Source organism: Rhincodon typus, chromosome 9 (assembly GCF_021869965.1).
Source record: "Rhincodon typus isolate 14 chromosome 9, sRhiTyp1.1, whole genome shotgun sequence".
In the NCBI taxonomy this organism is placed as follows: Eukaryota; Metazoa; Chordata; class Chondrichthyes; order Orectolobiformes; family Rhincodontidae; genus Rhincodon; species Rhincodon typus.
The window spans coordinates 21,152,750-21,165,930 of NC_063340.1; the positions used below are offsets into that span (position 1 = coordinate 21,152,750).

Genomic DNA, 13,181 nt, shown 5'->3' on the forward strand with positions numbered 1-13,181 from the left:
AGTTATAAATTTTCATTGTGTAAATGTAAAGTAAGATCCAGAGAAAAGTACTGAATATATATTGGAATTGAGTGTTTTACATTTCTTTCTCTGTAGATGATGAAGAGGGTGATGTGGATGGTGTTATTGATCCTGGAATAGAATATGTGCCACCTTCCAATGTCACTACTGGCACCATGATCATAAGCAGGAAGAAAGTGAAGGCAGATGAACAAATTAAATGTGATGTGGAGGAAGATGAGGAGAGAGCTGAGAAAATGGAAACAGATATTGAAGAACCCCAGGATGCCATTGAACTGTCTCAATTTAGTGTTCGAGAGAGGAAAAAAATCCAGGCAGAGAAAGTTGTGGACATGCCTGCGCCGAAGTGTATTGCCCTCAGTCTGTATGATGAGAGACTTTTACTCCGAAGGCTAGAATCTTGTCCCCATGCAGTAGCCTTAAGTGTAGAGGCCAAACGACTGCGCCGCAAACTGCTCGTGAGACAAGCCAAAAAGGAACGTGGTTTGCCCTTGTTTGATCTGGATCAAGCTGTTGAAGCTGCAGTGTCATTGGTCGGCGGGCAATATGGAGCAAAGGAAAGTGACCGTGTCCAGATACCAATGGGTGTTGGGACTTTTCGGACCATTAGTCAAGACTTTCGGATCTTGGATCGGTACCAGGTGAGTGAGGATAGTAACAAAACGCTAGGCAAATATCCTTTTCCTTGCAATATCATCAGGTTTTGAGATTGTGTAGTAAAGGATGACTGTTTATTAGTATCAGCAGTACGAGCATCAGCCTGAGGAAACAAACACTTCAGAAACATATTCACAGATTCATTTTATTCCTTCCATTTTCTTTTGTCGTCTTCCAGTTAATTGAAGTGATTCGGTCAAAGGACTGTGGCAGCAAGAAGTAAATTGCACTGAAACAAGCACAAAAAGTGCTGGAGAAATTCAGCAGGTCTGACAGCATCAGAACTTCTTCAGAAGAGTCATACTGGATTCAAAATATTGCTGCGTTTCTGTCTCCACAGATGCTGCCAGACCTGCTGAGTTTCTCCAGCATTCTTTATTCTTTGTGTTTGCTTCAGATTTCCAACAGTATTCTGCTTTTAAATAAATTGCGTTGACATGCTTGTGAATGTTCTGATACCATAGTCTTGTTCTCTGCAGTAGTTTTGACAGAAGGTGATTGAATCAGACTGGGTGTCCAAATTTATGCACTCATGTGTCACATTGTATGTATTGCAGAGTACAGACATGAAGATCAAACCTATGTCTCATTAAATTGACAAAAGATTGATGAACAAATTGATTTTTGGGTTTATTAGCCAATGACAACTCACTTTTAAAAGCAGCACTTCCAAACTTCCTGACTTACATAATACAAACAACAAAATATTAATGGAGAGAAAAGGAGGCAGAGTTGCATCATTTCCGAAGGGTAAATTGCCAAGGTTCAGAGACCCCCACAGGATTAGCAGGTCTGATGTAATCATTTAATTTTACAAATTAGTAATAAAACTGCGCTTGTTGACACCAAGGAGCATGCATATTAGCAGATATCTGTCAAAGCAACAAATATTCACAAAAACCAATTAATATTACACTTTTAATAAGATATAAGTTCTATATTAAATTTTAATTTTGAAAAAAAATCAGATTAAAGCCTGCGCAGTCAATTATGAATCACTGGTGCATTGGTGCTAGCAAACAGATCCTGTTAATAAAGCAAGGTTCTGGGAAAGAATGAGAGTTGGCCTAGTTAGATAGTTTGTTTGAAGACAGTCTGGCATCACTCCATCTCAGTCACAACACTGGACACTGCCACTGCCACTGTTGCACAGTTTGTTTTCTACAAGGGATGATTTATTTGAATAAGTATGGTTTTATATTTTGGTGATCTTACTTATATTGGATTCAGCCCTTTTTTAACATAAATGCACAGACTGATTTCATGTTTTGTTTTGTATCAGTATTACAATGATATGCCAAAATTGTTTTTTAACTGAGCATTGTTGTGGTTCTTCGTCTTTCACCATGCACATGGACTTTCTATCATCTTTCAATGAGTTTTGGCTCATCAAATGACTGAAGATTGTTTACACGGTCTCACCTCCCAAATATCAGTGCTTTCCCCCTGCCATCCAGAAAGTGCTGACCTCTGGCTGGGATAGCTTTTTGGGATACCAATTGACCTTTGCTAGCTCTCCCAAGTGACTTTACCTGTGAGCTTGGTCAATGAGTCATTTCAGCAGAGACTGAACTTGTTCTCATTTGATAAGCATGTGTGGATTTCCAATGGGAAATAGAGGTCAAAAACTTTGGCTGACCTCCTTTCTCACCTTCCAAGTGTACTGACAACCTGGAAGGCACCTAACAACAAATCACTGTAACTGACTGCTTGAGCTGACAAGCACTGAGGGTCAAGTGTTTGGCAGGAGTGTTTTTGATATCTTTTTTAATTGCTAATTCTTTGCAGATGTCTTTCTCACACATGAAAGGATATCAACAAGAAAAGACAAAGTTTATACAGCGACTGATTGGATCAGGAGACATGTTAATGAAGCAAAGCATCATCAGCCCATACACATCACGTGTCCTCAAACCATATATCAGGTATAGATCTCTCCTAGAAAATGCAGTTAGATTTTTCATGGTTTTGTGAGCTGAAACTTTGAGGGACAGTTGTTACGGTTGCCATTTCACAACGTGAGTGTCCTTTTTGTTTCGGTTCATTAGGCGTGACTTTGAATGCAATCCACCTAAACTACAACTACTGTCCGAAATCCGGGCCTATCCACATCGAAATGATCCTACTTGGAAAGCAGAAGCTGATTCCCCAGTTGATTACTGCTACGTCTGCCCTAATTTTATTCCTACAATAAACTCAATGTGCCATGAATTCTTCTGGCCAGGTATTTTAAATCCTTTCTTTAGATAGTGAAATATCATTCAATTTCACTCTGGTGTGGACTGGACTTGAAGACGAGTACTAACAAAATGGGATGCAGTTGACATTTAAAAAGTAGGGAGGATGCAAAAGAATATGGAGAGATTAAACGAGTGGGCAAAAGAAGAGGGCACGTAGAATATAATGTAAGGAAATGTGAAATTATCCATTTTAGGTAGGAAGAATAGAAAGGGACAAATCATTTAAAGGGACAAATATCTATATGTGGGTATCAATAGGTGGGTGTCATTGTACACAAATCACAAAGTGAAAGTAAGGGAGTTTTACTGCAATTTGATAGAACTTGATTAGTGAGATCACACCTGAGCTACTGTTACATTTTGGTCTTCTTAGTAACTAAGAGGGATATACTTGCAACGAAGATACACTAAATTGATTTCTTATGTTAAGAGCACTTTTCTGTGAGGAGAGATTGAATCTACTATACAAGAACAATTTTGTTTATTGGGAGGTGGGCATTTCTGACTAGGCCATCATTTATTGCTCATCCTTAATTGCCTTTGAGAAGGTGGTAGTAAGGAGCCTTCCTGAATCACTGCAGTCTTTGGGCATAGAAACACCCACAATACTGTTAGGAAAAGAGTTCCAGGATTTTGACTCAACAACAGTGAAGGAAGAGCAACATAGTTCCAAGTGAGAGTGGTGCATGGTTTGGAAAGGAACTTGTGGTGGTGGTGGTCGTGGTGTTACCATGCTGCTGTTGTCCTTACTAGATGGTAGGTGAAGTTGAAGAACCAGGGTGATTGGAGATGCCATGTATGTCCTGTAAATCATATTCTGCCACTGTGTGATGGTGGTAAAGGGAGAGAATTTTGAAAGTGATTAATGGGGTGCTAACCAAACATGCTGCTTCGCTCTGGCTAGTGTCGAGCTTCTTGTGTATTGTTGGAACTGCACCCTGGGCAATAGAAGAGTATGCCATCACACTTTTTACTTGACCCTTGGGGAGACAGGTGGTGAGTTACTCACCACAGAATTCTTAGCTTCTGACCTGCTGTTGTAGCAAGGTATTCATGTGGCTGGCCTTGTTCCATTTCTTACCAATAGTAAGCCCCAGGATGTTGATATTGTGACATTCAGTGATGCTATGCTTTTGAATACTAAGGGGATATGGTTAGATTCTCTTTTGTTTAAGACTGTTATTGCTTGACACTTGTACAGCACATACGTTACTTGCCACGTTTCAGCCCAAAGTTGGATGTTGTCAGGTCTTGCCGCATATGGCTGTGGATTGTTTCTATATCGCAGGAGTTGAGAATGGTGTTGAATGTTGTGCAATGAGAGACGACTTCATTGAAATTGTTAGGTAAATGCTAAGAGATTGTTTCTACTGCCTGCATACTATGGAACTAGGAATTAGGATAAGCGGTCCGTCAATAAGGGCTGAAAAAGACAGAAGTGTTTTCATTCTTTGCAGCGTTGTAGATCTTTAGGAATTTTTATCCCAAGGAGTTGTGGGTGCTCATTTGATGAGTACATTCAAGATTAGGATTGATAGATGTTTGAGCACTGATGGAATCAAGAGAGATGACAATAGTGCAGGAAAATTGAGATGGTCTCACCTTGCTCTTGCTCCTACTATACTTATAAAATGCATTTGGATTTTCCTTTATTTTATCTGCCATTGTTTCTTCCATGCCCACTCTTTACTAATTTCTTTTTGAAGCAACCCCGTCCATACGCTTCTTGGGCTTCTGGTGTTTTAAGCCCTTAGTATTTCCCATAAGCTTCCCTTCATTTCCTTATTCTTTCTGTACAGTGCTCAACATCCAGGATTCCCTGGACTTGTCCTACTCTTCATTTTTATGTAAACATGTTGGCCCTGCACACTCTCTCTGTTTCCTTTTTGAAAGACTTCACTGCTCGGGTTCAGATTTTCCTACAATTAGCTGTTCCCAGTCCACTTTGGCTTAGTCCTGTCTTGTCTTATTAAAATTGGCCTTTCCCCAATTCAGAACTTTTATTTCCAGTCCATCTTTGTCCTCTTCCACAATTACCTTAAATTTTACTGAGCTATGGGCACTATCACTGAACTCCTGTCAGTATCCTTGATACTTCTCCCACTTGCCTGGTTTTGTTCCTAAAATTAGGTCAAGCACTGCCCCCTGTCCTGTAGGACTTTCTATTTGCTGGTTTAAAAAGTCCCTGGACACATTTAAAGAATTCTGCTACTCTTAAGCATTTTACACTTTGTCCATACCAGTTAATATTGGAGAAGTTAAAGGCCCCACTTTTTTACCTAATCATTTTTACACTGCTCTTAAATTTACCTCACTGTAACATCTGATCTAAATTAGACAGCTGAGCATCAAGAATCATCACTGTTACAGTGCAACTATTTCTTTGAGTGAACATTATGTCTGCCTTTCCCCATAACGCTGCATGATTTTTCTATTCAAATAATCAACTAATATCCTCTTGAATACCTTGATTAAACCTGTCTCTGCCACACTTCCAGGCAGTACATTCCATATCCTAACTAGCCACTGTGTGAAGAGGTTTATTTCTCAAATCGCATTCACTCATTTCTTTTGCAAATTACTTTAAATCTGTGTCCTGTCGTCTTAATCCTTTCATGAGTGGGAGCAGTTTCTCATCTCAGTTTCTCAACTATCATCTAGTTGAGACTGGCAGGAATGCCTAAGTCTAAATGAAACTAGAAAACTAGGTGATGGTTGTGAGATAATTAAAGGATAATTGAGTGAGCACTGACTGGATTTATGTATAAAGGGGCACAAGTAATTGCTGCCCCTAAAGTTTGTGGACTGAAAGTAAAACTGTGACGAGAAAAGTATATGCCTGCACTCTGTCTAACCAGCATCTAACACCTTGTATTTAACATTTACTCTGTTGAAACCCCACGCCGTTTTGAAAAATTCTACCAAATATCTTTTTAGCCCTCTCCAAATTATCTTTATACCTGAAGTTTCTCATCCCTGGAACTATTCTTGTAAATCTTTTCTGTACTTTTTCCAAAGTGTTCACATACATCCTCTAATATGGCATTCAGAAGATTGAAAAGCAGGATATTGAGGCTGATAATCTCTAGATTACTCCCAGTGCCGTGTGGTATTATATATAGAGCAGATAGCTGAAGAATTGGAACAGGAGGGAGGGCTTTGGATTCCTGGATGACTGGGTTCATTTCTGGAGAAGGTGGGACCAGTACAAGTCCAACAGGTTGTGTCTGATTCGAAACAGGAATAATGTCCTAGAAATGGTGTTTGTCAGTGCTGTTGGTGGGATTTAAACTAATTTGGTAGGAGGATAGAACACGGCGTGCAAGTATAATGGGGCTGATCCACAACATGCACAGGCTAGTAGAGCATATGTAGTCAAGCACTGCAAGGCTCAATGGCATTTATTTTAATGCAGGGAGTCTTGCAAGTAATGCAGATGAGTTAAGGGTGCTGATTAACGCAGGGATATAATATCATTGCTATCACAGAGACATGGCTGAAGGAGGGGCAAGACTGGCAGCTCAGTACTCTGGAATATAGAATCTTCAGGCAAGACAGGGAGAGTTGCAAAAGAGTAGATGATGTTGCAATATTGATAAATGAATATAGAATTGCAGTAAGGAGGATGCTATCTTAACGTGGTTCCTCGATTGAGATCATATGTGTAGAATTTAAAAACAAAACAGGGTAATCACATTGTTAGGAGTACTACAAAGCCTGAAACAACCTGGAAGAGAGAGAAGGGCAGACAAATTTCAGAGAAAGGTCAGTTAAAGATATAAGTTTTAAAAGGCAGAGAGGGAGTTCGAGAGGTTTAGGGAGTGAATTCCAGATCTTAGGGTCTTGGCAGCTGAAGGTATAGTCACTAACGGTGGAGTAATTAAGATTGGAGAAGCCCAAGAGACCAGAATTAAAGAAGCACAGTTCTGTTGGAGAATTGTGGGGCTTGAGGAGGTTAGAGAGAGGGATAGTGTGGCAAGAGGGACTTGAAAATGAGGATGAGAATTTTAAAATCAAGCTGTTGTTTAGCCAGGATCCAATAAGCTCAGAGTTGAAAACTTCTAGGCATAAATAAGGATGCAGGCGATAGAGTTTTGGATGATCTGAAGCTTAGTTGAATTCTTAAACCTTTAACAAGACTAGGTTCCTGATACATTATCATGAATTTTCCATGTAATTTTGACATTTCGCATAGCAGCTGGCCGAAACTGACACTGGTGGAGACCTGAGAGCATGGAGGATACGCCAAATTCCTGCACGTTGGCAGCAAGAGAGTTTTTTTATTGGAAGACCTAGGAATTGGAGAGTGAAGGGGGAAAATTGAAAACACTAACTAAATATTACACAATTAGATGTAATTTTAACTACTGACTGCCGCTCTGTAATCTAGTTAGGAAACATGTTTGCTGAATTCCACTGCTTAAATAGAATTAGATAAATGTGTCAAAATTAACTCTGAATAAACTTGTCCTGATGAATATAGTTCTCAAGGATGTCAAGATTTTATTGTGAAAGATTTACTTCAACTTTGCCAACAAAATCCAACCTGCATTCCTTTAAAGGAGCTCTGTATTTGTATTCGGGATGGTCATAACCTGCTCTGGTGCAGTCTGAGAGGCAGGCAAAAACAACTTAAGGGGAGATTGTTCTTGAATAACTTGTTTGTGAAGGAACGATCTGTGCAGAATTTACTGACGGAATCTGTTGAAACTGATATTCCACATATTATTTCCCGTTTATTTCTATTGTCTCTGAGTGAATGTCATTTCACCAATTTTTGGAAGTATCAAAGACATTACTGTTGTATAATTGCAATAGAGCATTGTTCAAAATGCGAATGCCACATTATCATTAAAGTCCTTTAGGGAAGGAAACTGCCATCCTTACCTGGTCTGGCCTGCATTTGACTCCAGATCAATGTGGTTCATACTGAACTGCCCTCTGGGCAATTAGGAATGGGCAATAAGTGCTGCCTAGCCAGCGACGCCCTCATGCCGTTAATAAATAAAAAAGATGCTTTGTATAACTTGAAGCTAGTTTGTAAACATGTAATGATATATTCTCACTTTTAACCCCCACAGGCATTGACTTGTCAGAGAGTTTACAGTACCCAGATTTCAGTGTTGTCGTCCTCTACAGAAAAGTTATTGTTGGTTTTGGCTTCATGGTCCCTGATGTGAAGTACAATCAGGCATATATTTCTTTCCTGCTGGTTCACCCAGAATGGAGGAGAGCTGGGATTGCAACCTTCATGATTTACCACCTCATTCAGGTTGGTTTGTTGCATCATGTTAAACTGTATAATAGTGTCATAATAATTAGTAGACCTGACTCATGGCTCGTGTTGGCAATTTAAATTCTCTCCCTATTCCCAAAATTTAAGATCTGTTGTTCAGTCAGAATGGTTTAAAATTTGAACTTAGTCCGGACTTGTAACATCCATTTAAAAAAAAACTTGCATCACTATAACCATGTAACATGTCCCTTCATCATTATCATCACTCTTTCAGACTCCAGAGTTATCCCTAGCCAATTCTGACGTCGAGGCATCCCATCATTGTGCTCACACTGCTATCAGCTCAGTTCCTGGGCTTATAAAGTCCCAGCGTCTTGGTGCTGGGCAAATGGAATCTGTGCTTCAGAGTAATTTGAAATATGCATCTTTGCTTAAAATTCTTAAGATGGTGAATTCCCGCAGTGATTTTCATGTTTTCCTACACTAACTCAGATGAAGAATGTATCAAACAATTTTTCCAGTGCTCGTAGAGGGGAAGTAAATGAATACTTGCAAAAATTTCCACACTCAAGTAATATATCCTTAGTCAGGTTGAGTGTACAATTCTACATCATAGTTGTTCATTTGAATGCAGTTTATTTAGCCGCACACTCACATTCTTCTCCTACTTCACAGACTTGCATGGGAAAGGATGTGACTCTCCATGTCTCAGCCAGTAACTCTGCTATGCTGCTGTATCAGAAGTTTGGGTTCAAGGCTGAAGAATACATCTTGGATTTCTATGACAAGTACTACCCCTTGGATAGTAAGCAGTGCAAACATGCATTTCTGCTCAGATTGCGAAGATGATCTTGTGAAAGCCATAAAATTAAAGAATTTATTGGAAAGATCTTGTGCTTTGAAGGATTAGGCCCTAACCAACCTTCCTTTGATGCGCACATGTAAAGGACAGACAATTAGGCTGAAACAATGACCCCATTATGACTTTAGATCATCTTTTGAAATAAAAATTTTATGATCTGTTTTACAAAGCATTAGAAATTTTACACAAAATTCACAGTTGGCCAGCAGCAAATGAAGAATTCCTATTAAATTTGTGTAACATAACTGCAATATCCTAAGCTACCGGTGGAACAAATAAAGGGAAAGAACACAAATGAGCATTTGTATTTCTTTCAGATGAGTCATGTAGAAAGAAATGCAGTAGAATTTTGTGAATAATTCCTTAAATACTTTGCATTTCAGTTACAGATCAGCATTACGCAGGGATTTGTATTTAGTATCAGCAAGTTCTTTAAAACGTGTAGTTTGACCTCAGTGATAATTTTGTACCATCATCTGTTTTCAACTTAGTATCACCAGCATTCCCATTTTATTGTCTGCATATGGTGGAATGAGGGTGGGTGATTTGTGAGGACAGGTAAATCTGAGATATCATTGCTCCTAAGGTAATAAAGCACATCCGCAGCTTAGGACAGACTGAAAGAACTGGTAATTTATATAATGCTATTCATAATTTCAGGGTTCCCAAAGTATTTACAGCTAATGAAGTGCTGCTGAAGTGTGGTCACTTGTAGGAAATGCACAATTACTGCACAGCAGGGTCTCATAAATAGCAATGTGATAAAGATCACATAATTTGTTTCAGTGATATTGGCTGAGGGATGTGTTGGCCAGTACATGAACTTTTACATTCTTCTAAATAGTTGAGTAGTTGCATGGAATGATTTACATCTATGTAAGAGGCTAGATGGCCTAAGTTTAACATATGAAAGATAGCATCTTGGATTGTTTAGCACATCCTCCATTGCATGCAATGCCAGCTTAGAAGAATTTGTGCTCAACTGTCTGAAGTTACAACCTTCTCACCAAGCTGAAAGTTTGAACCATTGTTGCTTTTAACCTTTACAGAATCAATGTTACAAAAGTCATGAAGTAAAATTAGCAAGAAACCAGTTGAGAACTCAGATTTCCATAATAGATTCTCCTGCTGATACCTGATCATACTGTTGTCACATTCAAGAGGTTAACTTCAGGTTTCTTGAAAAGCCATGTGTTTGGTATTTTAGGTTTCTTATTGTAACCAGAAGCAGATGAGGAACACTTAGCGGGAGGTTGGATTTTTGTAAACTACTTTGCTGGACTTTAATTTTATTTCAGAAGACACACTTCTGAAAATAAAAGAAACAAGTTAGATAAAGATTTTTATTTCACATTTATTTAAGTTGAACTGCATATGTAATGTCACATTAGGAATGTTCTGCTACAAAATGTTTTAGGGTTCTGTGGAAAAGTAGTGCAATCCTTGGATTTACAGTTAAATTTTTCTCATGAAACTTATAAAAGACATGCTGGATCAAAACCAGTAAGTCAATTTCATATTGGAAAAGAACATGAAGACTCCTCTTTCTCCCTTTGGTGGAATATCCATTGTGAGTCTTTTCAAAATAACAAGGGCTTCCAAAAAACATATAGCTGCAGAACGATTGACTTTCTCAGAGCCTGAACTTGCTGTCTCTCCTGGAAATGCTTTCATGTCCAGTTGCAAAACGTAGGTTCAATAAAATAAAATGTACATGAACATTTGCACTGAGAAACAGCTTTGGTGCTCAATGTGCCTGAACCTTCAAGGAAGTATTAAAAGACATCTAGGCTGACATGCTTGGTCTTTGAGAATTTATCTAACATTCCTTGTCCCATTTTTGCAGCAAACAGTGAGGTAAGTTGGTCATTGCCGTTTTTGACAGCTATATCATATGCTGTTAAAGCTTTATCATTTTTCTTCTTTATACTTGCATTGCAACTGCAAATAATCGGTAGAAAAAAACGATTAGCCTGAATTGACCAAGCATCTTCGTTGAAGACAATACTGACAAGTCTCTATCATCTTATATCCACTGCTACCTCTGCTCAATAACCTAAGCTGAGCTACAGGTCCACCTGCTTTGCTAAGCTTTGTGTAAATGACCGTTGTTTAGGTGTGAACCTGGTAGCGAATTATGGCTTCTGTAACCCTTCTTCAAGTCACTGATACCCACCACTCTGGCTAAGTTGACACAGAAATAAAGTCTGATGCGAAGTAGACTCGATGGGCCTAATTGCCTAATTCTGCTCCTATATCATAAGAATAAATCCTGACTATACTAAATACCTGTTTTCCTAATTAACCACTGGTTGTAATTATTTACTGCCCATACTTGTTGTCACAGAATCTAACAGCATAAAAAATTACAATCTGCCTAATCATGCCAGTGCTGGCTCTTTGAAAGTACCATTCAATTAGTCCCACTGTCCCCCTTCTTTTCCCTTATAACACTGTCTTATGTAAATTATTTAATATAGATTAAAAAAAGAAAACCTACCCAAGTAAAACAGCTGCACATTTCACTCCTTGAGCTCCCATCTCAGCAGCCTCGTGAAGAGCAGTGTTATTGAGGCTATGTTTGAAGAAAATGACAAATTTTTTTTAAAAATCATCAGATCGTGTTTGAAACCAAAAAAGGCATTAATTTAAATATGCCAGTTAGGTAGGCAGAGTATCCTAATGAGCCTTCATTAATTAGGAGAACTGTTACCTTTTGCTGTCTTAAGCTGAGATGCACTTGCTACATTGCAAAATCTGGAATTACTCTAGTGTTAAACAGGACATGACAAACCGAGTGAGTCCTGACTGTCTACATACAAAAATCAAGTAGCCTGAAGTGCCTTACTTCCAGATTATCTCAATTCCTGCAAGGATTGGCTGGCCCCTTGTGAATTATTTCTGTGATCTGGTCAGGGGACGAGGTTACCATTAGGCCAAGCTTGAAATTAATTGCGGTGGACACAAAAACGGATGAGTCAGAGACCTTTACTGAGTCAGAGAAAGGAAGGTCACAAGGGTATTGTGAATACTCGGCAAGGAGTGAGGTTCAAGTAAAAGATGGCTTTGGAAGGGATCCAAAGGGGTACTGGTACTCAGTTGGTGGATGTTGATCCTTCACACGTGGAAACATACAGAAGATAAGATGGATACAAAAATTATGCAAGATATTAATTTGCAGGTACAACAGATGATTAGTAAGGTAAATGGAATGCTGGTATTTATTGCAAGGGGAATGAAATATAGAAGTTTGACTGCAGCTGTACAGATTATTGGTAAGAAGGCATCTGGAGTACTGTGTATGCTTTTGCTCTGCCTATTTGAAATAGGTTGTAATTGCATAAGAAAGCAGTTCAGCAAGGTTCTCTCGACTCATTCCTGGACTGAAGAGATTATTTTAAAGATTGAACAGGTTGATCATTGATGAAAACAAAAACAAAGTTGCTGGAAAAGCTCAGCAGGTCTGGCAGCATCTGTGGAGGAAAAAAATCAGAGTTAACGTTTCGGGTCCGGTGACCCTTCCTCAGGTTCCTGTTCTGAGAAAGGGTCACCGCAGCCGAAACAATAACTCTGATTTTTTCTTCATAGATGCTGCCAGACCTGCTGAGCTTTTCCAGCAACTTTGTTTTTGTTCCTGATTTACAGCATCCGCAGTTCTTTCGGTTTTTATTTGGCCATTGGCGAGAGGTGGTTGTCCTAAAACATAGAAGATTCTGATGGGACTTTCAGGGTGTACTCTGAGGATCTTTATCCTTGTAGGAGAGACTAGTACCCAGGGACACAATGTAAGAATAAGATGTCTGGCTTTTAAGATGGAAATTAGGTCTTTTTTTTTTTCTGAGGCAAAATAGTCTGTGAAGTGTTCTTCCTCAGAAAGCAGAGGAGGCTGGGTCATTAAATTTATTCAAGGCTTAGTTAGGTAAATTCTGGATAGACAAGGGACTTCGGGGCCAGAGGGATCAGATAGGAAAGTGGAGTCGAGACCACAACCGCATCAGCCATCATCTTATAAAATGGGGAACAGATTCAAAGGTAGTTCTAGAAGGGAGAAGATGAAAGGACGGGATTGCATTTTTGCATTTGCATGGAAAGGTGCTGCAGGAAAGAGAGAGGATGTTTGAGATAACCAAGGAGTGGACAGAACAGTTCTTTTGAGAATGGGAAA

At 39.1% G+C, this 13,181-nt stretch overlaps 1 protein-coding gene and 1 long non-coding RNA gene across 2 annotated transcripts in view; one reads left to right on the forward strand and one right to left on the reverse strand.

Moving 5' to 3' along the window:
• The window catches only part of kat14 (lysine acetyltransferase 14), a 41,288-nt gene extending 31,977 nt beyond the window's left edge, over window positions 1–9,311 (forward strand). The window contains exons 6-10 of the mRNA XM_048600622.1: window positions 97–662; window positions 2,467–2,603; window positions 2,727–2,902; window positions 8,000–8,190; window positions 8,830–9,311. Of these exons, the coding sequence (XP_048456579.1) occupies window positions 97–662; window positions 2,467–2,603; window positions 2,727–2,902; window positions 8,000–8,190; window positions 8,830–9,003 (1,244 nt within the window). The 3' untranslated portion in view covers window positions 9,004–9,311. The remainder of the gene's footprint in view (window positions 1–96; window positions 663–2,466; window positions 2,604–2,726; window positions 2,903–7,999; window positions 8,191–8,829) is intronic.
• Window positions 9,312–10,350: 1,039 nt separating this feature from the next.
• Window positions 10,351–12,251, reverse strand: LOC125483944. Its single transcript, XR_007262811.1, has 2 exons — window positions 11,517–12,251; window positions 10,351–10,957 (listed from the first exon to the last, which is right to left on the reverse strand). It is a non-coding gene; the product is annotated as an uncharacterized LOC125483944 (long non-coding RNA).
• Window positions 12,252–13,181: the final 930 nt, after the last annotated feature.